This window comes from Myzus persicae, unplaced genomic scaffold (genome assembly GCF_001856785.1).
Source record: "Myzus persicae strain clone G006 unplaced genomic scaffold, MPER_G0061.0, whole genome shotgun sequence".
Taxonomy (NCBI): domain Eukaryota; kingdom Metazoa; phylum Arthropoda; class Insecta; order Hemiptera; family Aphididae; genus Myzus; species Myzus persicae.
The window spans coordinates 48,462-72,212 of NW_019101814.1; the positions used below are offsets into that span (position 1 = coordinate 48,462).

Sequence of the window (23,751 nt, forward strand, 5' to 3'; positions counted from 1 at the left end):
GGTGGAGCGTCAGGGCGGGCGGGGGCGGCGTGAGGGACCGGGGGTGGTGGCGGCGGCGGTCCCCGGCCAAACCTCTGCGGGCACGGTGGAGCGGAGCGGCGCGGTCTCTGCTCTGCATAAGATGAGCGCGCGGGCCTTGGTCAGCCCCGATCAATATGGGAGGAACGTTCCCTAACGTCGACGAACCGAACTACCCCCTCCGCCTCCGCCGACGCTTGTCCCTTTGCCTCCGCCACCGCTTCACTTCTTCTTTCGCCCCACCGCCTTGCCCAGCAGCGGTCCGACGCTCTTGGGTCCACTTTACACTGCCCACGCCACGGACCCTGGCGGAAAGCGTTTGAGTGTGCGTGTATGAATACACATGCTTTATATGCATATATGCGTGCGTGTGCTTGTGTGTGTGTGTGTGTGTATGCGTGTGTGTTTGCGTGTGCGTGCGTGTGTTTATAATATATGTACATTGTACGTGTACGTGTGCGCGCGCGTGGTCCGATCCCTAACTTTTGTCTTTTGCATGCGTATAAGTATGTGTGCGTGTGTCCGAAGGGAGATTTTCCGTTGCTCGGTGCAAAAAAACATATACGTAGTAGGTACGCCCGGTGGCGGCCACTACGATATCGACCACTATGTATAATATTATAACACATATATACATACTATAATACAAAAGTTTAGGTGTAACGCGCATCTTAACGTGACCATCTATCTATGTGTACGGTGGACGGTGGTTGACACGTCCGGACGATAATTCTTTTTATACATTTTTATAACCCGATTGAACCGAAAGTAAATATAAAACAAAAGACGAAAACCCCAAATCATTCGGTAACAGTACATAATGTGGATTTGTATTAATATGATGGATATATTTTGTACACACGTATTGGCTGTAGGATAATACTCACTAATGTTTGCGCACTTGAAGTTTTTTCACGTCTCGCGTGGTTTTTTATAATAACGTCGGATTATGAAGGTAGGCACTTACGTATACGTCATGTAATGTTATCGGATAATAATATAATTCTGTACGGAAGAAAAATTGTGAGAAAAAAATTAATCTATTTTAAGTCGAAAAACTTTTTATGGCACAAATAGTGCGAGAAAACAAAAACAACAGATTAACCCATGATGAGAGCGTAGAAAAAAAACAAATGAATTTCCTTCGTCGGAAAACAATTGAAAGAAATAAGCGTGCCGCGGTGTAAAACGCGGAAAACTTTGGGGGATAAGGGTTAGTCGTCGGGACCGTAAAGCTTCGAGGGTAGCTGTCATTAAGAAGGTAACTTTGTTATATTTTCCCTTTCCTTTTCCTTTTTCTTTTTTTTTCTTTTTAACTGAAACAAATCGTCGGCGTGGTGGCGAACAGGTAGTCGCGAGGCACGCCACGACGTCTTTCGTTTCGATTTTCCATTGACGACGACGGGTTTTAAACGGTGCAATCACCTCACCCCTTCCGTACCATCGACACCTGTACCGTTAACCCGTGTCCACCTTATCGAACGCGAGTTTCAAACCCATAAATATAAATATATTTAAACGTTGGAAATCGGCATCGGCCGTGGGTGGGAAATTAAAACCGGTGACGGTCGTCGGCCACGGCGGGCGGGCAGAGGATAGTGGTCTCGTCCGGACGCGATCGGCACACCGGAAACCGGACACGGTGGCGGTCGGACACCTCTATTTTCCGGGGTAGCTTTTCACCCGTATCTACCCTGCTCCACCCACCCAGTCGCAACCCGCCACGCGCCCGACCCGCGTTTCGTCTTTAAAACTGTACCCGAAACTAAATCGCGCCTTTCTCCCTTTTCCCTACACCGCACAACCACCCGTCCACCGTCCGCGTGGTACTCAAAGTTTTCAAAAACCGTCTAGACGGACTGAAATGCACGCCACGTCGCATTGTCTTATTGCCGGGGTCGTTTCATTCGTTTCCGGTCTGTTATTTTCCTTTCATCTCGCGCACCACTTTATTATTTGACCAAGCGCGTTTTTCCACCTGAAGCGATTGCAACAAACGCCACCTCCGTACAAACATACTCGCGCACACCCATAGACACGTAACACGACATGAGTGATACCACCATATAGGTACGCACGCGGGTGTGTTTGCGGGACTCGGCGGGATATGATGCGGTCGAGAAGTGTAAAAAATTGAAAAGAAACAGCGCGGCTCACGCTGGGGTTGTACGTACAGAAACGATGGGTACATTGTAATCGCGATATCTATAGGTGGCAGGCATGCACGTGGAACGCCGAACGGAATAATATACTATGATAAAAATATTGCACGTTCGCGGAGCGTACGTTCCGGCGTGAGGTTTTTAGTGACAAAAGAATGGGTATTGATCGGATCTTGTAGGTGAATATCCGAGCGAGTCGCTCGAGGGGGAGGGTGCCGTTAAAGTCCACACGCTTAAGTTTGAATAATTAGCTCGGTGAGGGCAGTGGCGGCAGCGGCGCGTAGCGACGGCGGTGCGAGCCGCTACTCACGTATATATCTACATATATATATATATCACACACAGCGGGTGGACTCGGGCGCACACGCGGGACGATGTGGGGGTACGGGGGGGTGCGGGCTAACGGCCAGTGTGGCGTGGAGGCGGCGGCTGTCCGAGGTCCGGCGGCGGAACGTTCGTATATATTATTATGCATGTATATATATATGCATATACGGACACACACACACGCACACTCGCATACGCACACACACACACACACACACATATATGTATATGCAAACTCGTTGTGAGTGTGTGGGTGTGCGCGCGCGTGTGTGTGTGTGTGGACGAGCAAAAAGCCGGTGGCGGTGGTGGCCAGTCTCTCCGTCTCTCTCGCCATTTATCAATATGCTCACGTGGCCGTCCGGCAACGGCGGCGGTCCACCCCGTTTTCTTGACACCCCTTTATTGAAGAATCGATTAGGTTAGAGAGAAGGGAAGCTGCGCGCGGGCGGCGTTGGATGCTGAGGAGTGTATATTTATATATATATATATATACATTATTCTCCTCTGCTCGTGTATATGTATATATATATATATACATTATATACATATTACATACATACGTATATATACATATTATATACGGGCTGTAGAGGGGGACGCGAAAGCCGGCGGTGCGGCGGTGGAGGGTGTCACCCGGAGGCGGTGGTGGCGGACCAAAGTGATGGCAAAAGCACAAGCTCTCCGGAGGCGAAGGCGACCCGCGACGAGCGGGCGAGAGGGCCGGTGGCGGCGGGTGGCGGCGCGCGCGGTGTGTACGTTGTATTTGAATAATCGCGCGCGGACGGCCGGGGGCGCGCACACGCGTGTTCTCTCTCGGACATCGGCCGGTGTCGGCGGCGTAGCGCGGAGAGAAGTGCGTATAGAGGTATAGTGTCTGCGCGCGCGCGCTCACGCGTGTGTGCGTCTAGAGCGAAGGCGCGGTGGAAACTCCGTCCCTCCGGTCCACTCTTCCGGCCCGCTGCTTACTTCGCTTCCTCCTCATCCTCTGGCCACCCTCTCCCGTATGTATATATATTCCTCTTCGGCCACTCGCTCGCCGGCCAGCCCGTCCGTTAACGGCGGTGGTGTGGCCTGACGGCGTGCGGTGGTGACGGAGGTGGCGCGAGTGGTAGTGTCGGGGTCGGAGGTGGCGGTGGCGGTGGTGGTCACTACGTCACGTAGTCCGAGAGAGCTTTTCTCCGAAAACCGAGTCGCAACCCTTTATGCCGCCCCTCCGCCTTCGCCGCCGCCGCAGCCACCGCCGCCGCCAATTCGACCGATTTCCATATATGTACGCGCTCGCACGGACGGTTTTTCTTTCGCAGGGCCGGTGCTCTGCCCGGTGACGGCGTGTCAGATACAATATATTTCTACACGGCGCACACGCAGATAAAAGGTGACTTTTTTTCCGCAACGTTCCGTCACCTGGAGACTTAAAGGTCGCGCGCACCCATCCGTCGCACCGCCTTTCATATATATTATAATATACATACATATATATTGTATATCTTCATGAAATTTATATTTCACGTATGTGATAGTAACCACCTAACCTATGGCTGGAATAAATCGTGTGCTCTTCGAACGGTCTGAGGCGGACGACTTATACTGGTGGGTGCCTATATAGGTACCTGTACTGCAGCGAGAATAAAACTTTTCGCAAACGTTTGCCCGATTGATAAGTTTTGAGTTTTCTCTTTTACTTGTCGGTCATCGATTCGCAAACGAACATTTTTACCCTCTCGTCGAATGTGTCGAGACGTCTCATAATATATAGCATACAACTCGCGTGAATTACCTTAAACTTTGACGAAAACTTTATTACTTATAGGTACAATATATTATTATTAGCCCTCCATAATAGAGTTCGGTAAAAATGTCATCTTTGTTGTCGTAATATTTTGTGCCACACGCAAGACACTGTAGTTTATACTTTATAGGTTACTACGTTTACTTAACAACAGTTTACACTTCACACTTAAACGTAGTTAATAACCAATATAATATTTATGTATATATATGTATATGTGTATAGTTATATTCTAATAATATTAGTAATTACTCAAGTGCCGGTGTACTCAAAGCGTGACGAATACTCTGTGTGTGCACAAAAACAAACTTATTCGCAAAATCAATAAACAACTGAGCTGTAAATGCACACGAAAAACTTTTTGTTTGAACACTTTGTAAGTTTATCAGATTGGAATTTACGTCAATTGACCCCAAAAAGAAAAACACAAACAATTATTATCTTATAGCCATCTGTTCGACTAAATTTCGACATTCTTCGTATAGATAGGTTTCTTATTTATTTTAAATCTTGTTAACTTTTAAACTTTTCAAGGTAATAGCCTATTGAAAAAAATTAATTTTATTCAAATACCCATTTAAACATTTAAATTGCTGTTTTTATTTTGTATTAATTTATTAAAAATGGGTATAGTTTCATCAGAGTTCCAGTACTCTAATTTAATAATTTTAGCATAATTTATCGTTCAAACAATATTAGATATCTAGTTGTAATGTTGTCATTAGTTAATGACTTCATTTTTTATAGAACGTATTGAATTGAATCAATTATTTATTTTTATATTTATATATTATAGTATTAAAAGTTCATGTCACTCACATGTGTTGTATCCAACTTACAAACGTAGAACATATCTAATTTGTATTCATCAAAATCTATTTTGTGCTGTTAATTTAACGGTGAACCGACCTATAATGAAATTAAAAATAAGGATATTGTAAAGAACTTGTTGTAAGTTTTAAAAATTTTAAAGCGAGTCTTCGAGTCATGATTATTTTAAAATTGTAATATTTTAAATAGTATTACAATTACACTCACTTTCACATTAAAATATCAATATGTCTTAGACAATATTCTTGTGAACATCACCTTACACATACTTTTAGCCTTTAGATTCTTATCTTTGATTAATAATTATAATTTATTTATTTTATTAATTTTAATTTTGATTCTATATTAAAACCATCAATACAAAATTGATACTTCCAAATGCATATTTCCTACATATTATTATACACTTGCAGACGGAGACAACATTTAACGTCATCCATCCTTTTAACACCTATGTTAAAATCTCTGAAGTAAAACTTAAAGCAATATTTTAAAATACAAAGAACTTAAGAATTTTAATTGCCTCTATAACATTTAAGATTGATATCATATACAGTTATAGTAAATAGTTACAATTCGAGACCATTGTATTTGGTTTATCTGTATAGTTATTTTTATAATAGATGATATAATTACGTGATAGATACTAATAAGATATTATTAAGATATTAATAAATGCAATTCATGCCTAAAACATAGGCGCAAGTTGCACATTTTATTTTTTTGGGAAGGGTGAGGAGGATAAGTTATTTTGATGAAATCCTAGAAATATGTTTTTTATAGTGCCTATATGTTTATTTTTACGTCATAAATCTGATCTGTTTTTATGGTGATTCGGCCATTTATAAAGTTTTTTAGCTTTATTAAATGACAAAAACCTGATAAGAAATCCTAAAATTATTTTAAATAAAACAAACTTAATTAGGTTGACATGAATGTACAGTGAAAGGCTTTGATTATTATACATTATAATAAAGTGGACCTTATATTTATACGCCTACATTAAGGATTATTAAGGCCTATATTATTAGAACGAGTAAAATTACTAATTTACACCTCAGAATGTACCAAACCACCTTCAGAACCGGCCAAGTGTGCACTTTGTTTGGGACCACACACAGCCTCCTATAGAGGATGTCCAGTTTTTAAAAAACTAAATGATAACCGCAGCAAATCTCAATTATCTAAATCTATCCGTCTTCCGGTACTCAATCGAAATATTGTCACAAATACGTCAACTTATAAATCGCCAGATGTGGTTTGTGAAGATCACGCTCGGCAGCCTCATACAAAATCTTTTTCTGAAGCAGTCAAAATCGATAATTCCTCCATTGAAGCCTTCGCTACTATTCTTTCGCAATTTATATCTAATTTTAATTCCTTAATTAGCCCACTAATTTCCCTCCTTACCGAGGTTGTTCATAAACAGCTCTCTCCTTAGCTAAATTTTTCATTTTAAATATATCTAATACTTATCTCTCTATTACCTTTATTATTTAATCACACTGTATAATTTTATTACATAACACTGTCTGTTTTGCAAACTAATAACCTCCTATGATTTTATATTGTTGTCATGTTATACGTATAATCTTAAACTATTATGTTATCTACTTACTCCCAATATCTATTAATTGGTATATTAACTTTATTTTATTCGTATTATGTTATTACTATCCACATACTTTGTTATTATCTATATAACTCATATTTTATTTAATGTTGTAATCGTTGAACTGTAATAGTTTTAAGCTAAAAGTTCTAAAATAAAANAAAAAAAAAAAAAAAAAAAAAATTTCTAATTTATGCTAAAGCCTTAGAGTTAGTTTTGCTTGAATTATTTATGAACCACGATTGATCTTAGATCAACAGTTGTATTAAAATATTTATCATCGATTTATTTAGAGTTATTCTAAATTCTGAATTCAATAAATATTAACTATCAGTTTTTGTGATAATATTAGAGAATATTGTTTAACAATAATAATACCTGCTATAGCTTCTACTATCGCTTAACATTTTAGAATTTTACCAAGATAACGATAAACCATTTTTATTTAATAAACAATTATTAAATTATTATTACTATTATTTGGTAGGTATAGGTATAAATATGGCATATGGCCAAGTTGAAAAATAAAATATTAAATATATAACATAGGTATATTATGTGTTTTTATCAGTTTATATATTATATTACTACCTGTATAACTATTGTAAAATGATTGTTAAGGAAAATATTATAATATTTAGTGTATGAATAATAAATATTCACAAGTGTATGCAAATAGTTGTATCTTGTATGACAAAGTTTATGTAACTATTAATATTTAATATAATTATTTCATGTAAAATATATAAATAGGTATGTGAATCAAAATATCAAATCCATTAGGTTTTAGGATTCAAGTAATACGTGGTTTTAATAATATGTCTAGATAGAATAAATTACCTTAAGTTATAAATAACAATATATTATACTTACTTAAATGACGTATTCAACGTAGGTGACCTAATTTAAGTATAGTTCTACATTTTTAGTTAACATCATATGTATATAATATAGGTGGGTACTATGTACTCTTCATAGTAGCTAGCAAGTATATAATATAACATATTTAAGCGATTAAAAAATGTATGTATTAACTATACAGATAATTATTTATTTATAGTGAACATTAGGTATAACATTATATTGAACATTTTAAATTTATTAACCTATTAAACAGCGCTATAGTATAATTAATTTAAACTGTCGCGGTATTTGGTAGTACATGTATACTTTAAAGTTTAAAGTTATTTTTTCTATAATATTTTAAAATAATTGTTTTTATTAACGATCCAACAAATAACGTGTAATAGTATTATAAATGCATATTGGTTACCTATATCGTACAGTTTAATACCTTTTTGTATTTTACACTATGTTTTTTATTGCGTTTGTTACTTCGTGTACACTTTGTAAAAAAATGCTCCTAATAGTGTTCATTATAGACACATATTGCCAAATCAAACCATTGATTTGAATTTTAGAAGATATTAGTAAGTCAACTGTCAACATTTAGAAACTGTAAAGTATTATTAATGAGATAATGCCTATCATATTTTTTCAATTAAGAAATAAATTGAGAATATTGTTTCAAGTAATAATTTTTATAGCTCTTTTTAACTACTCTTTTAGTAAAAACTATCTGCTTAATTTCCCTCTTTTACTTTTAATTCGCTATGTCGATGAAGAATTACTACCGTTGAACTTTCGGCGTTGTATCTGTTACGTTTTAATAATTGTATATCAACTATCTTTACATTATTCAAATATTTGTTTGCAGTTTTGCTAGTTTTCAATTATTTACTATATAAGTACACTGTGTTGTTCTTGGACCCAACAAGTTTTTTATACTTCGAGTGTCTATAAAATAACGATTGGAATTTATCAACAAATTGAATTGAATTATTTTGATTTTAGATTACTTAGTAGTAAGGAATAGAATCAACTCAAATACTTAAAATTACATTCCACATTAATTGTTATGTCATTAATAAGTTCTTTGGCCAATCGACTGATTTTACTTTGTATTAATTTATAACGTTTTATCTAAAGTATTATGATACCTACTTCATTTAATATTTAAACTTAACGGGAATCGTTTTTATCTCATAATTGATCAATTTTAATTTAACTCCTTTGTAAATATAGGTTTATTTTATCAATAACACGTTTTTATTAATTTTAGTATTGCATTTAGGTACTGTGTTCAATACCTGTGGATTTTATAGCGCAACAAAAAAAGTAAAAACACCAGGCAATTTCGTATAACGGCAACAAGAATAAATTATTGTTCTGTAGATATTCTATATAACATTGCCTGATTTATGTTTATAACTTTCTAACTAATTTATATTAGCTACCTAATAAGTAATTATATTAAATAATATTTTATCTTGTCATCCCTTTCAATTCTAAATACATACTGGCTGTAGCTTATATGGTCGTGATGACATGTTGATAGTACTAAAATATGATCAATTTTTTTTTTTAAGTGCTTGGACCTAGGAGAATAAAAGAATGGAATTAGTAGACATCATTATTATCTCCTCTGAAGTTTCTAAAAGCCCCTTAAAATACACATTAATAGGTACATAACAATAATAGTATTACTCTGCTATAGACATCGTGTATAAATTAAAATTTTTAAAATAATAAAATGATATAATATATTTATAATTTATACTATAGGTATATGTTACCGGAAAAAATGGAAAATGTTCGATTATGTATTGATGTTGTATGTTATATTTTGCTAGGACCTATGCACGTAAATATGTAAAATACCTTGGTAATAAAATGGTAGGTATAACCTCAACACTAAAGTTAACAATGAAAATATTAGTTTCTTAAAAGTAATATTATACTAATGAAAACAATAATTTTGAGTTAATTATCAACACTGAGATGAAAGAATGAACTTTTCATTGGGAAATTCTGTCCAATATTCTGTGCTAAGTTCGCTTGGCCATCGCAATCAACGGTATCGCACATTTATTGTATAAAAATAAAATAACATTTTCACGACCATTGTTTTGGAACAAATTTGACTTGCGACTAATTGTACCACGACTAATTAACGAGACACCACGGGTCGGTTCGTTTGTAATTCTAGAACTGTCGCTGTAATGTTGTGTAGGTACCTACTATATACTGGTATAATATGTGTGTACTTGCAGGCTCCTATCCACCCACAGTATTTGATTAATTTGTTTACAAAACACATTATTACCAAAACAAAATAAAAACTTTAATTAATTTATAATTGTACACAATCATTCCGAGAATATATTTTTCATAAAACGTACCAAACTACGAAGTTGATTTCGCCAACGTCTACTGAATCGTTAAAGGAAGTAAAAAATGCTGTATGCTTTTTTATATTTTGAAATAGATTTTAATATAAATTTAACAAGCATACATGTATGACGTATGCATCCTAAGATGTCAATCCGTATTCCGTAGCATGGTATTGTGGTGATTAAAGATTTGGGTGGACGCAGAGCAATGAGGCTGAGTTATATAATATTTTACCATGATACTGAAATTATAACGAGTCTTATACACAAACCGTTCAAATTTCACTGTCGAGATACACAATAATACCAATACCTATGTAATTACATTACATTACATTTTTATCATTAGAGGCTGATTAAGTTATATAATTTGAAGTTCAAAATTCTATGTTTACAGACGCAAATCGTTAACTACAATTCAATTTACTAGTGGTGAAAATTGTAATGTTTTGGTTTTTTTTTGGTACCTATACCTATATGACTATATATAATATTTGAACAAGATATTCATTGCAAACTCCAAGTTAAGTATCGCCATATTATTATATTATAATGCAACAATTCATTATTATTGATATGTGTAAAATATAATGTATTCAATAGATCTATAGAGTGACTGATTTGTAAAACACTGAGAAAATATAGAGAGTTGGTATTATTATTCAAATTATTTTAAATTGTGTGTAGTACTTAACTAGAAAGTATAACATAAAATGATAATTGAAAACAAACATTACTCAGTATTATAGTCTATCTATTATATGAGTGGTGTAGAATATCTCTGAGGTGTACATAACTACAGCCTATAAATTAGGTACAACGTTATAATAATTGAACTTTTTACAGACTATTTTGATATATTGTGGTCTTAAAGACTAAAATTAATAAATTAAACATGTTAACAAAATTGTATTTAAATAACAGCACTTATACTTGTAATATAATATACCTACTTACCACTAATACTAAATTTACTCAATTGATTAAATTTAAAAAGTTAAAAATTTTAATGTTTTTACTTCGCGCGTTAAATAAAAATCATATTAAAACATTTAAGTAATTATATAAATTAATTTAAAAGTATTTTATGAAAAGTGTACTATCGATTATAACTCTAGATAATTTATGTGAATTACCTAATGCACAATAATAACTAATAAGTAATAGCACATACTTTATAGAGTATAATTGAGAAAAGAAATATTAATGTATCTAAGTCTTGACTACATCTCCATGACCCCATTTCATTATCCAATATTTGAGATGGTTATTAATTTTATGAAGGGTGGTATTGAAATATTTTCCCCTTATATTTTTGTATTTTAATAACGTCTGTTTTTTATGAATTTTTATCAATGTTTGTTGGTGTATATAGTATAAAGTTTAAAGTAAAACAAAAACAGTCCCAATACGTTTTTTTGCAATTCGACTAAGATTTGTTTTCCTTTTTTTTGTGTGTGTATTTTCAACGATCCTTTTTGCGAGGGTCTATTTTTTCGATAAGGGCGTGTCGTTGTGTAAATTTTAACACTATTCAATATGCACAAGATGTGTGTGAATGGACTAAACTGTAGAGTGTTAAAATAACCACGAAAAAAAAAATTCAAAACACCCTCTATAATTCTATGTCTAATATTATTATTAGATAATAACCAATTACAGGGTATGTTAAGGGTAGAAAAGTAGAAATGTAAATATGAATAAAAACTTCTTCGATCTACTCGACATGTAACGTAACATCGCTTGACCTGGCGTACCACCCTGTTACCGGCTCTGAAACATTAATCCGACACGGTTATTCATTATTATTATAAATTCAGGCACCTGTCATTATTCACCGACACGTATTTAAACATACACGCCCGTAGTTTAGTACTTTGGCAATTATACGATTGTTCCCGATTAATATAGCATAGACACCGAATAAGTTATTGTGAGCGTCCTAAAAACATCGCGATTGTCATCAAATGTTAAGTTTTTATTTTAATATTAAAATAAAAATAACATTGTTATATTTTCATTTAGCTACATTATAATCAATTAATTGGTGACCTGCAATAGGAAGTTAAATCATCGTTCAAGCTGAATAGAGAAAATAGGTCTTGGTTACCAGAGATACGGGTCAACAGAATGGACTTAGAAGACCGAAGGATCCGTCGTAAAACACCAAAAATCAAATGTCATGAAAGAAAAATCAGCCGTAAAGAAACGTATAGTTGGAAGACTAAAGGAAAAGCAAAGTAAGTCAAAAATAAAATTAATATAATTAGCACATTTATTTTATAAAAATCATACACCAATGAATTTTACAATTAAATATAAACAAGATAATTTTGAACGTTGAACTCATTAGTACATAATTTTTTATGTTTTCTTATCCAGAATTCTTTTACAACCCAATTATTTTCAGGGCTTTTTATATTTTTGAAGTATTAACAAATCTATCATAGAATATACATTCATTTTCAATAAAAATGTTAAAACAATTCATATAAACCAAGTAAATTTACTTTTTATAAAACTATTATTGTGTTTCCCCAAAAAATTAATTAAACTTAACCAAACTTATTGATTTTATGAATTGTATTAAATATATTTATACAAATTATGAGAACATTGCATATAATAATGAAACGATGTATTATTTTTTCTCGTATATATTATACATTTTATATGAATTTGGAATCAATATTCTATTCAAATGTCGAAGGACGATCCAACGCAAGAAATGTATCAGTTAACATTTTTGCCAAATTAATTATCAATTTTAAACAAAAGAATCAAGAACAATTTATTTCAATTTCTATATAAAAAATAAAAGATGCTGATTTTATTAAATAAAAAGTTTAGTTTTTGCCAACTGAATATCTTATAAAGTTTGAATATCAACCATTCCAAATTACGCTTGAAAATAAGATAAAATTAATTTTTTTATTTAAATATTTAAATAATTTATATCCTGGATATCGTAAAAATTAAATAAAAAAACATTCTATGTAAATTATTTTACGTAACTCATAAACCACCCGTTTATATAATTTAATAATGACGCATCATTATAATAAATGAAACAAATAAAAACTGAATAAAAAAATTACTGTCGGGAAAGGGTTGCGATTTTAAAATTAAGAGTTTGTGTTGTCCCTTGATTCTGTTCAAATAGTAAAAAAAAGAATATTAATATTTGAAACATGTAATTTTATTAAACTAAATATTTGTATCCAAGTCTAAACAGTTTGTAAAGATATAACTTTTGCAATTCTAATGTATATAAGATATATACGAAGTTAAAACTTTCGTAATGTACAAAGAATTGTCTTAACTTATGTAGAGTGTAGACTCGTAGGTATAAATGAAAGAAAAATAAAATCTCTACACAATTTAGTGAGTTAGTGGTACTGTGGTAAGTTTATGTTATTTAAAGCTTACTTTAATGTAGACATCTGACCATTTGCAGTAATAACACACTGCAGTTTATTAATTATAAAATGTTTAAAAATAGTAATATATTTTGAAAATAAGAATTCAATGGTTACGACATGCCTTCTGTAGATGCTATTTGATGTTTTAGAAATTAACAGATAATTACCAAAATTTGTAAAATTGTTTATTGTATTTTTTTAACACAGTTTATCCATAAAAATCACTATTATTTATAAATTATAATTTGTTTATCGGTGGCTATATAAGAGAAACTTTTATTAATACATTTATCCTTAATCGCAACATTGCATTAATCCAGTCAATTACGCGGCTCACGAAATGTTCATAATTTATACAAATGTAAATTCGTTAAGCACGTACATACAGTTATCATATATTTTATGTTCTTGTATTTTATCAGTAACATTTTTATGTGTTAGAAAATGTATACAAAATAAATTAATTTTAATTTTGTTATTTAAAAAAATATATGTATGATATTGTTGAATTATATCACTCATAGTAAAAATATAGTTACTATTGTTATTTATATTTTAATGATATTATATATTTTATAATATATTTCCCATGTTTTAATTTTCTGTTTTTACTAAGTTATTGGAAAGATATTTAAAAAAAACTCCTTATTAAGTTCAAGGTTTGTAACAAGATTTTTTGAAACTGTAGGATTAATTTAATTCTTTTAAAAAAATAATTAAGCTTCTTAATTGTATTTTAACTATAGAACAATTTAAATATATTACAAAGTTACTTTTATATGTCTCTTATCGTAAATTATTTAATTTTCTTAGTAACAAAAGTTAGATTATGATCTACTCTAATAAATTTAATCTAATTTGCAATTATTATTTATTATGTTTAAAATGAATTGCTATTTTTCATTGTTTATTTGTTTAATGACTAAAATAATTTATTTAATTAACAATCATTTAACTTTGGTACTCGAGACAAACCTATTGTTATCAGTTGTCATAAGTGAACTCTACAAATCAATTTGTCTTGTATTTTAAATATTTAGATAGCTACATAATAAAAATTATGCTTAATTTGCAAACTTGGAATTTTTGCAATTTTAAGCCGTAAAATCATTGCAGTTTTGAATAATTAATAGCAAAATAATTGAAAAAACTTGGGAAGTCAATCTACTGTATTAAAGTATGCAGTTCTCGAATATTCTCACCATTGATTAGGTCACTGTAATGGATGTACTTAATTACAATTCAATAATACATCATTTTTCGTATTCGAAAAACGATTCTAAGCGAAGGCTGTCTACCTACATATATTTCTAAGGATGTTTTGTTACGTATTTATATTGTTAAAAGAAATGTATTTTTTATTAGTAATATTATATTATACAGGTTGATTCGCTGAATACGCTCACTCCCTTTTTCTATCAATAATACAATATTATTATTCAAAATTTTGCTGAAATTATTTAATATACTTACTAAGAAACAATATTTTAAAATTCTAGAGATTCTTCGTACTACTAAGTAGTATTAAGTCCTAATGGGTGTCTAATGGAGATACAAACTTTAGTTTTTCGAAAGAAACTTACCTGTTTTGAGTTATTTAACTTTGTGCAAGTACAAATAGAATAATAGTACCTACCTACGAATCCCAATTATTTAGAAATATAGTATTTAAGTGTACTTAAAAATGTTTAAAAAAATTTGAATAAATTACAAAACATATAATAATATAAGTAGTTAAATTCGAAAAGAAGTCCCTACGAATAATATTTTTTTAATTACGTTCAAAAACCAAATTCGAGGTTTTTAAACTAATTTAAGAAAAACTCGCGAGGGATGTAATATTTTCAAGCTTTGCGGATAAACATAAAAATTGTAATCAACATGTATATAGAGAAAAAAAAATGATATGTTAAAAAATAGTTAAAATATTTTTTTGAATTTTACCATATCATCCGCCCATATGTATATTTGTTGAACATTTGAAGTGTGTGCGATTATTTGTTTTTGAATTACAACAAAATAGATTTTGCCAAAAGTTGGTGCTATGTAAATATTCTTTGCTGAAGTCCACATATTTTTTTTCTAGTTTTTCCGTTTATCAAGAAAAGGTATGGAGATATTTACATTTTGGAGCCCTTCTCCTTTCTCCCTCCTCCAAAGTACTAACTTCAACCTCCAATGAGATATAATCTTTGAAATTGAAAATGAATGAATTTTGTTTACTACAAAAATGTATTTGTTGAGTATTTAGTTTAGACACTATATGTGTCAGCTAACATAATTTTTTTTTTAAAACATCATCTCTAAAACACTAACATCAATACATTCATCGTTCTGCTCAAAATTTAAAATACCGTTGATGGTTAATTCGTCAATTAATGAATTTACGTATTTTATTTATACCACAATGATAATATATTATTTACTCTGTATGCAATTTAAATAGTTGTAAAATATGCTGTTTCATACTTTGATACTTACATTAATTGTAGGTGCACTTAATGTGATACATATTATAAATATCATAATTACAATTTGGAATAACATAAACAAATTAATGCACACAAATAAATTTAATAGGGTAAGATATTTCAAAAGTGAATTGTGAATGATATAAATATTAATAGTTTATTAATAATAATCGATTAACCATCAGCATATTTAATTATAATTAATACTAGAATTATGTGGAATTATATACTAATAAGTAATAATTATTACAATTAATTCTAGTTTATTCAACAATATAACTACATACGTTTGTTAATAACTAAAAAACACAACTCAACTAACTTAAATGGAGAACTATTTTGCATACTCTGTTTTTATTATTAATTTGTTGGAAATCGAATGTGGCATATAACAATGTGTCTTTTTGTTGGAGGTTATATCTTGTATTATACTATAATATATTACTTCGGAAGAATTAAGGATAGCATCGGATATTTGTTGCCGTTTGAGTGGTTTAGATATTTATTTTATGGCACTATCGATAAACTAATAACTCATTCTAGTTCATACCTTTTTTTGATATTAATTGCACTCTATATTGCCTAAAATTTACGTGGGATATTAAATTATTATAATTTTTAACTACTTATTAATCAATAATTACTTGACATATTAACTGTTTACATCAAGCATGAATAAGTTGCTGAAAATGTATATTATAATGCGTTGGTATAATGTAATATTAAAGATTTCCGATGCTAACACTATTTATAGAAAAAAAGACAAATCATATATAACCTGAACGATTTGTACACTAACATTTGCCCTTTGATTGGATATAATTTAATTATTGACAATTTGGATAGGCTATATTAGCTTAAGTTAGGACTGTATTATGGTAAAACTATTGGTGTTTGCTCCAATAAGCCTCTATAAAATGAAAATGCAAGTACATTTATGATTTATGTCCAATATTTACCTAGATTTTATCAATTAATTTGGAAAAAAAATTAAATTGATTAAATTGAAAAATATCCAAACAATATGAGTTAGTACAAAAAGGTAATGAAAAATAATTAATATCATAATGAATATAAAATAAAATATCGTAAAATATTACTCAATAAATAATAATGGGTAATATTCTTAAATAAATAAAATAATATAACCTTAGGATTCTTTTGATAAATTGTATAAGACAAAGAAGAAACATTCTTTGTAATGAGAAAAATAAATTGCTTATTAATTATAACAAATAACAACATTCAGTGATATTGCAATATAAGTTTAGGAATTCTAGTGAAATTATGTAATAATTATAATATTGTTTTTATGGTTTATTATTAAAACTGTATATAGAGCCAATTACTATAGTAGTCATCTTTTCTTTGGTCAATTCGCTCACGATAACTGTTTATTCGAAAATGTATAGATACTTTGAAACATAGTTAAATTCAAACCGTACTAATTGCGTATTTTGTTTGTCGATTTCCTCTCTTTGCACGTTGCACCTGCTGAAACGTCGCCGACGATAAAATAATTTTATTCGTATTTTGCAGGTGCCCGGACAAAGGGACGATGAAAATCCAAAAACCTGCTCAGATAAACCCTCTAATGACGGTACTGATGAGTTCTCGGCCTCAACTTGACCAACCAACCAGTAAAATCCGTTAATACGTCTTCTTTTTCTATGGACTGAATATATTAATAATAATGTTTAATGTTCTGTTTTGGGCATAAAGGCGATGTGACTTGTACTGAAAGAGTGCCGTTGACTGCGTACAGGACTGTGGTTCTGGAACTTCCTGAAAACTTGCAGTACAAACCTGCCGTAAAGAAGTCGGTTCTTGCCTGTAAATTAACAACTCGCAAATGCATTGTGCCTGATCCTAATAAATTGAAATTGAGCTTGCGATGGTAAATGTACGTGTTGTAAAAATAATGATTATATTATATAACAAGAATCAGCGATTAAGTCGTGTCCTTAATAAACGTGGTCGGTTTTTTTGTGTTTTTATTTTTTATTTTTATTGAAAAGGGCTGAGTGACCAACGGCTTTTGTAAGTTTTATGCTTACTCGGCGCTCATTAGCTGACCCAGCAACATTGCAGCCAGGGTATACCTATCCCGAGCGGGTGATTTATGAATTCTATTCAAGGCGGTATTCAACGCGGGGTTAGAGAAAAGGGAAAAGAACAAAGTTGTCGACCGTTTTTCAATTAATCTCCGTAGAGGTCATTTCATCGTATACTCGAAATTATATAACACGCTTATGCTAATGCATCTACACATTATACACATTATACACATTATACACATATACACAATGTACAATATATATGCAGATTATTATAACCGGTTAGGGTTTTTAGACGACCCACATATGCGACACTCGGCGAGTGTACCGGTTCAGATGTGAGGTTGGCAACCTTGGGTGTATCCAACTAAATGCTTGTTGTGTGAGGTCGTGTTATATTTGTTATAACCAACCCCCACCCTTGAATCGCTGTAAGTATACAGTCTTCTTGTGTAAAGTATTCTAATGCACGTGGTGGCGTTCAAGTCTCCGAAGGCCACCGCCACCGTAGCACTAGAAAAAAACAGGTTGTACATCGAAGGGTCGCCTAAAATTGTTGAACTAGGCCAAACATCGCAAGAGGTAAGAATCGTAATCAAAAACGAAGATGTAAAAAGTGGCTAAATTTATGGCTAAGTATCGACTTATTAGTGGACAAAAAAATTATGAGCATTATTAAGACCTCAGGTAAGATGTGTTGCTCTAGTAATTATATTTTTTAATAGCAATTAACGTTTTTAACTAAATGTATGCGCATTTAAAATGAAATATGACTCGACCCAAACGCATACGGTGAGCTCCAGCGACATAAAGTTTTATAGCCTAACCTATGTAAAAACAAATCGTTAAGTTAGTTAAGAGATTTTCGTAAACAATAGCTGATACTGGCTTGGTTCAAAAAGAACACTGCCGGTCCTATAGTGTGTGGGAAAATTCGGCATGAACACACACAATCGTGCACATACGCGTTAAATTATTATGATTATTTATAGTAGTTTTATATTGATAAATCGTTTTTTTCTTCTTTACTTATTATAGTATATAATATATATTAGATATAATATATATTATATACATACGCTACATCCAGAATTCATCTGGCAGATTCTCTTGTACAAAACACACCACACAATAAAACATATTATAATGGTTATTATTATATATTTTTTTGGCTTTCGTTTAATTTAAAAATCTCCCTTGCCCCATCATAACGTGTATAACAGGTAGGCGGATCCCTAGCATGGCCAATATTTTACGCCGACTGGTATACGCGTACAGAGAAGATGTACACCATTATAATACGCGTTTTCGAGAGGCGCCAGTTTGGCGATGGTTTTGTCTGGAACTGTGCAGCGCGGCGAGCGGTATGATGGAATCTAGAGGCTTGGCCGTCCGACAACATTATATTGTACACATGTGCGGGTGAGTGTGTGTGTGCGTGTGTGAACCGAAGATGACGAGGCGCAGAGGGTTGTTTTAGCGGACGGCGGTGAAGCGAGGGGGTATAAATCTGTGTGTTTGTGTGCGCGCGCCCTGTCGTTTCAAGGTCGGTCGGTTTCGTAGTCGTCATCATTACTGAATCGCCGTGAACGGTAGTGGAGGGGATGAGAAATGCACGAAACACCCTTCACATGATGTTAGTGTTTATGTACCTACCTATACATATTTATATGCCTGTATAATATTATATAAGATATTGTATATAGGTATTATTTGTATATAATATAGTAATATACAATATTTAATAATTATTATTGTTGTTTTTTTATACCCTCCTGGAAAAAAATAACTGTCTGTTCGGATTCTCGGCTAATTACATAATAACAGTGATCTGATCGCAGGAAAGACTTAAGAGGTGGGACTGTAGTTTGAAGAATTTGCTTTTTTCCAAAACAAAAATATTTTTAAATTAGAAACAAAATGTGTTGTGCATTTGTGCATCCAACCAAAAACATATCGTTTTGAAGTATTCGTTAAAATAGTTAAATATTTTTAAGAAGTCTGTAATTAAATAAAATATACCTATAATATGTTTATTGAAGTAGATTAACATAGTTTATCAAGCTATATGTAAAAAAAGTGGAATTTAAATATTCGCGTAACTGCAAGTATTCAATTATTCAATAAAGTTGTCAGTATAATATTGTTAATTGTCTTAACTCTTTTAAGTAATTAAAAAAAAAAATACTTTTCAATTTGTTGTACAGACTTGGTGAAACATTATAATTAAAAAATAATAAAATTTAATTATTTAATAATTTTTCTTTTAAGATTGAAAAGTTACAATTAATTTTTATGTCAAATTTAAAATATTAATAACTAAACGGTGAAGTTTAAATTAATAATAAGGATTATAATATCATAATATTGAGCATTTGTGATAAATGTTATGATGGACATTAATATTATAAAATAAATTAAATGTAATTAATTTTCCAAGAATATTTTATATTAGTATCATAATTGTTTTTAAGCTAAAAAATTGTAAAAGCCAAATTCGATTGTTCATAGTATTAATATTTAGTATAAAAGTATATCATTTTGGCAATATGTTTTATTTGAAATACAAAACAATTTGACTTAAATATGTTTGCAATAAATATTTATAATAATAAAATATTGTCAATTATCGATAGTTTAATATTATATATTTTTAATGGGAACGGCCAATGAATATATATATATGATGAAGGACAGGAAACCATTGATTCGTGTCTGATTTCGGGTAGAACACATGCTCTCACCAGAGGGATAATGTTTCATTGGAAGTTACAACGGAAACCATCAATTGCTGTTTCACGTTCAAAGCAAATTTCGTTCTGATTTATTTTGTCATGACAAATATTTACCAACTCATTGAACAAACTCGGCCAATTGCCAACCGAGATTTTCTGACTTACACCTGACTTATATCTGGGAACCACGGGCGATGTCGTGAATTTTTCATCTGTCGATTGTTGAAAGAACGTGTGAACGAATAAATTAATAATAATAAAAAAAACAAGGTTCGATTAATGCCCATATCGTTCCCGCCAACACAACAACTGATAAAAAACACAAAACCCTGCTATTATATAAGTACTGCACCGCAGGCGTTAATGCGAAACAACATTTTGAGGGTGACATTATAATACGAGTATAGGTATTATAATATAACATAGTTGTAACTATTACAAGTTAGTTGTTCAGTGTAATCATAATATTGGCATTTTAAAATGTAAAATAATTTTCGAAATTGAATCGTATTCACATTAAAATCATATTTGACCGGTTTTAAAAGGGCACTGGAAATCAACTGGATAGTAATAAATTGGACATTAGAAATTGGAATTGGAGTTACAGGCGTCCTTTTTGTTTTATAATATTTTGCAATCAACTCTGTAATAAGTTTCAAAAAAATTAAGTTTTCTATTAAAATATCTCTCTAATGATTTGTAAATTATTGTATTTAGGTACTCGGCTAATAAGTAATAAATACTTATGTAAAAAAAGGATGAATGAAATCACTATTTATACTTTGGAGTAGTTATTGTGATAAATTCATGAATATAAATTTTATCATATTACCTTTAAAAAATTACATTTTGCTTCCATAATCGATTTAAAATAATGTACTTATATACTTATATTAAAGTAGATGCATTTATATTTTTATTAATATGATGTGCATTACATAGTTTTGTGTTTTGATTATATTTTTATATTTTAATATTCAAAACGATTTAAAATATTCGTTAATTATTGAGTAGCAATACTTTTACTATATAAATAATATAATTATTTATTTAAATTTTAAAAATGCAATTAAAAAATATCATTTAAAACAATATTATAATTATTAAATGATTTATACTTCGAATATGGTAGCAACTACCTTTATATTTTACTGTTTAACACTTCATTTCCTGAGCACAATTTTTTTTTATACTTTATACCTAAACATAAATTGGAAGATAATTGTTTTTTTTAGTAATAAAAAAGTTTGAAATTGGAATTACTTGTTTTTCATTTGAATTAATATTATTCAATATTACGACAGGATGTAATAATTATCATTTCCTTTTCAAGCGTATGCATATTTTTTCTTGTTTGATGGTTCATTTAGAAAATACCGAATTGTCTACCTATTGATAAGTTATTATATAAAAAGATAGGAAATATAACGGTTGAAAAACTTTGCTATTGTGCAACTTTCAACAACCTAATAAAAACTAAATAAGTGAAAAAAAAGTCTGTTAGTTTTTCTTTGATACAATGATGGGGTGTGTATATCCATCTTATTTTCTTCCATATGATTTTTCACTGACGACTTTTTTTTTAAAAAAAACGACAGAACCGAATATCGAGCTTAGGAAATATTGCACAGCTCAGGTCCGCGATGGTATATGATGGTAGTCGGTAGGTACTTAGTACTCACATGCATATAGTACATGTATTATTATTACAAATTTTATACTTTATGTAATATATAATATTATATAGTTAAATGTAAACTTTTTTCCCGGTGGTTTCTGTATCGTTTTTTTAGACTTCCTGTTTATGTGCGCTACGCACACACACGCACAAATAACAATTGTGAGCGCTACACGGTGAGACCAAAAATCAAAAAAAAAAATCATAACTTTTACCCACAATTTTATTGTTGTTTTACCGCAGTACGCACACACACACGCAATAAAAATAATAATAACAATAATAATAATTTGTTTTCGGCAGAACCTGAAAAAGAAAAATATTAAAAAACAAAAAAATCAATGACGGTTGTTTCCAAGAAACCCGACGTGCAGCCGCTCCTGCCGCAGTGGTGTCCAAAAGCGAAAACGACGACCAGAGAACCTCTGCTCGCATATATCTACTCGTATGTAGCCAGTTGCTATTGTTGGCTCTTATGGTTTTTACTCTTTAGTCTATGGTTTATAGACGGCGAGCTGTTAAAAATTATATCGTCAGACGGGCTGCAATCGCGGTGGTTCAAGGGCGCGGCGGCGACCGCCCATAATATTTATACATATATAATGTTATTATATTATACATAGGTGGTATTAATACGTACACACGAGAGCCGCTAAAAGAGAGCTGCCAGGAGGAACGAAACAAAAAACAAAAACTGAAAAAAAAACCTATTATAACCGCAACCAACCACCGGGAGAACGTGCGGCGGCGCCGAACCGGCGAAGCGGCCGTTTAATCTTCTACGGCAGTATTATTATTATTATTATACGATGTTGTAATTATGTATATATTTAAAGGCGAGAGGCGGCGATATCGCCTTGACTGCTTGTACTTCTACTACTACTACTACTACTACTACTACTAATAATAATAATAATAATAGCATAATAATGTCGTTTAGTTTTTCACCATATCCGCGAGTTTCTCGCCGGAAATTCTGTACCGATGATTCATTGGCGAGGTTAACGCACAACATTATGGGTAGATACTTGAGCTCGCGAAACCGCGATGAAAGTCGATGTGACGCGCGCCGGGCATTGTTTCAGCAGCAGCCACCAGGTGAATTCGCCTGTGTTTGTCAGGACCCGTGTACAACCATAACAGTAATACAAATAATGATTAAAGTACATAATTTATTTGGGTAGACACTGACAATGCACCGGGGCGTAGGTGTAAGGTTATGTGTAATATTTATAGTATTACGACGACTTACGATCGGATGACGAGTATATTTTGGGTGTGGAGAGGAATAAAAAAAAAGAGCAACGGCGACGAGCCGTTCATGAATGGGAGAATAGGCATTAAAATAACATATTATGTATACATGTAATGTAATTCGACGTATAATTTAAGAGTGTTTGTGTGTGTGTGTGTGTA

The 23,751-nt window shown here is 31.9% G+C and overlaps 1 protein-coding gene across 1 annotated transcript; it reads left to right on the forward strand.

Moving 5' to 3' along the window:
• The first annotated feature begins 11,386 nt into the window (after positions 1–11,386).
• LOC111030500 lies at positions 11,387–17,852 on the forward strand. Its single transcript, XM_022310029.1, has 3 exons — positions 11,387–12,212; positions 17,405–17,505; positions 17,588–17,852. The coding sequence occupies exons 1-3, from the start codon at positions 12,103–12,105 to the stop codon at positions 17,764–17,766; spliced, it is 390 nt and encodes a 129-aa protein (XP_022165721.1). The 5' UTR covers positions 11,387–12,102; the 3' UTR covers positions 17,767–17,852.
• The last annotated feature ends 5,899 nt before the right edge of the window (positions 17,853–23,751 follow it).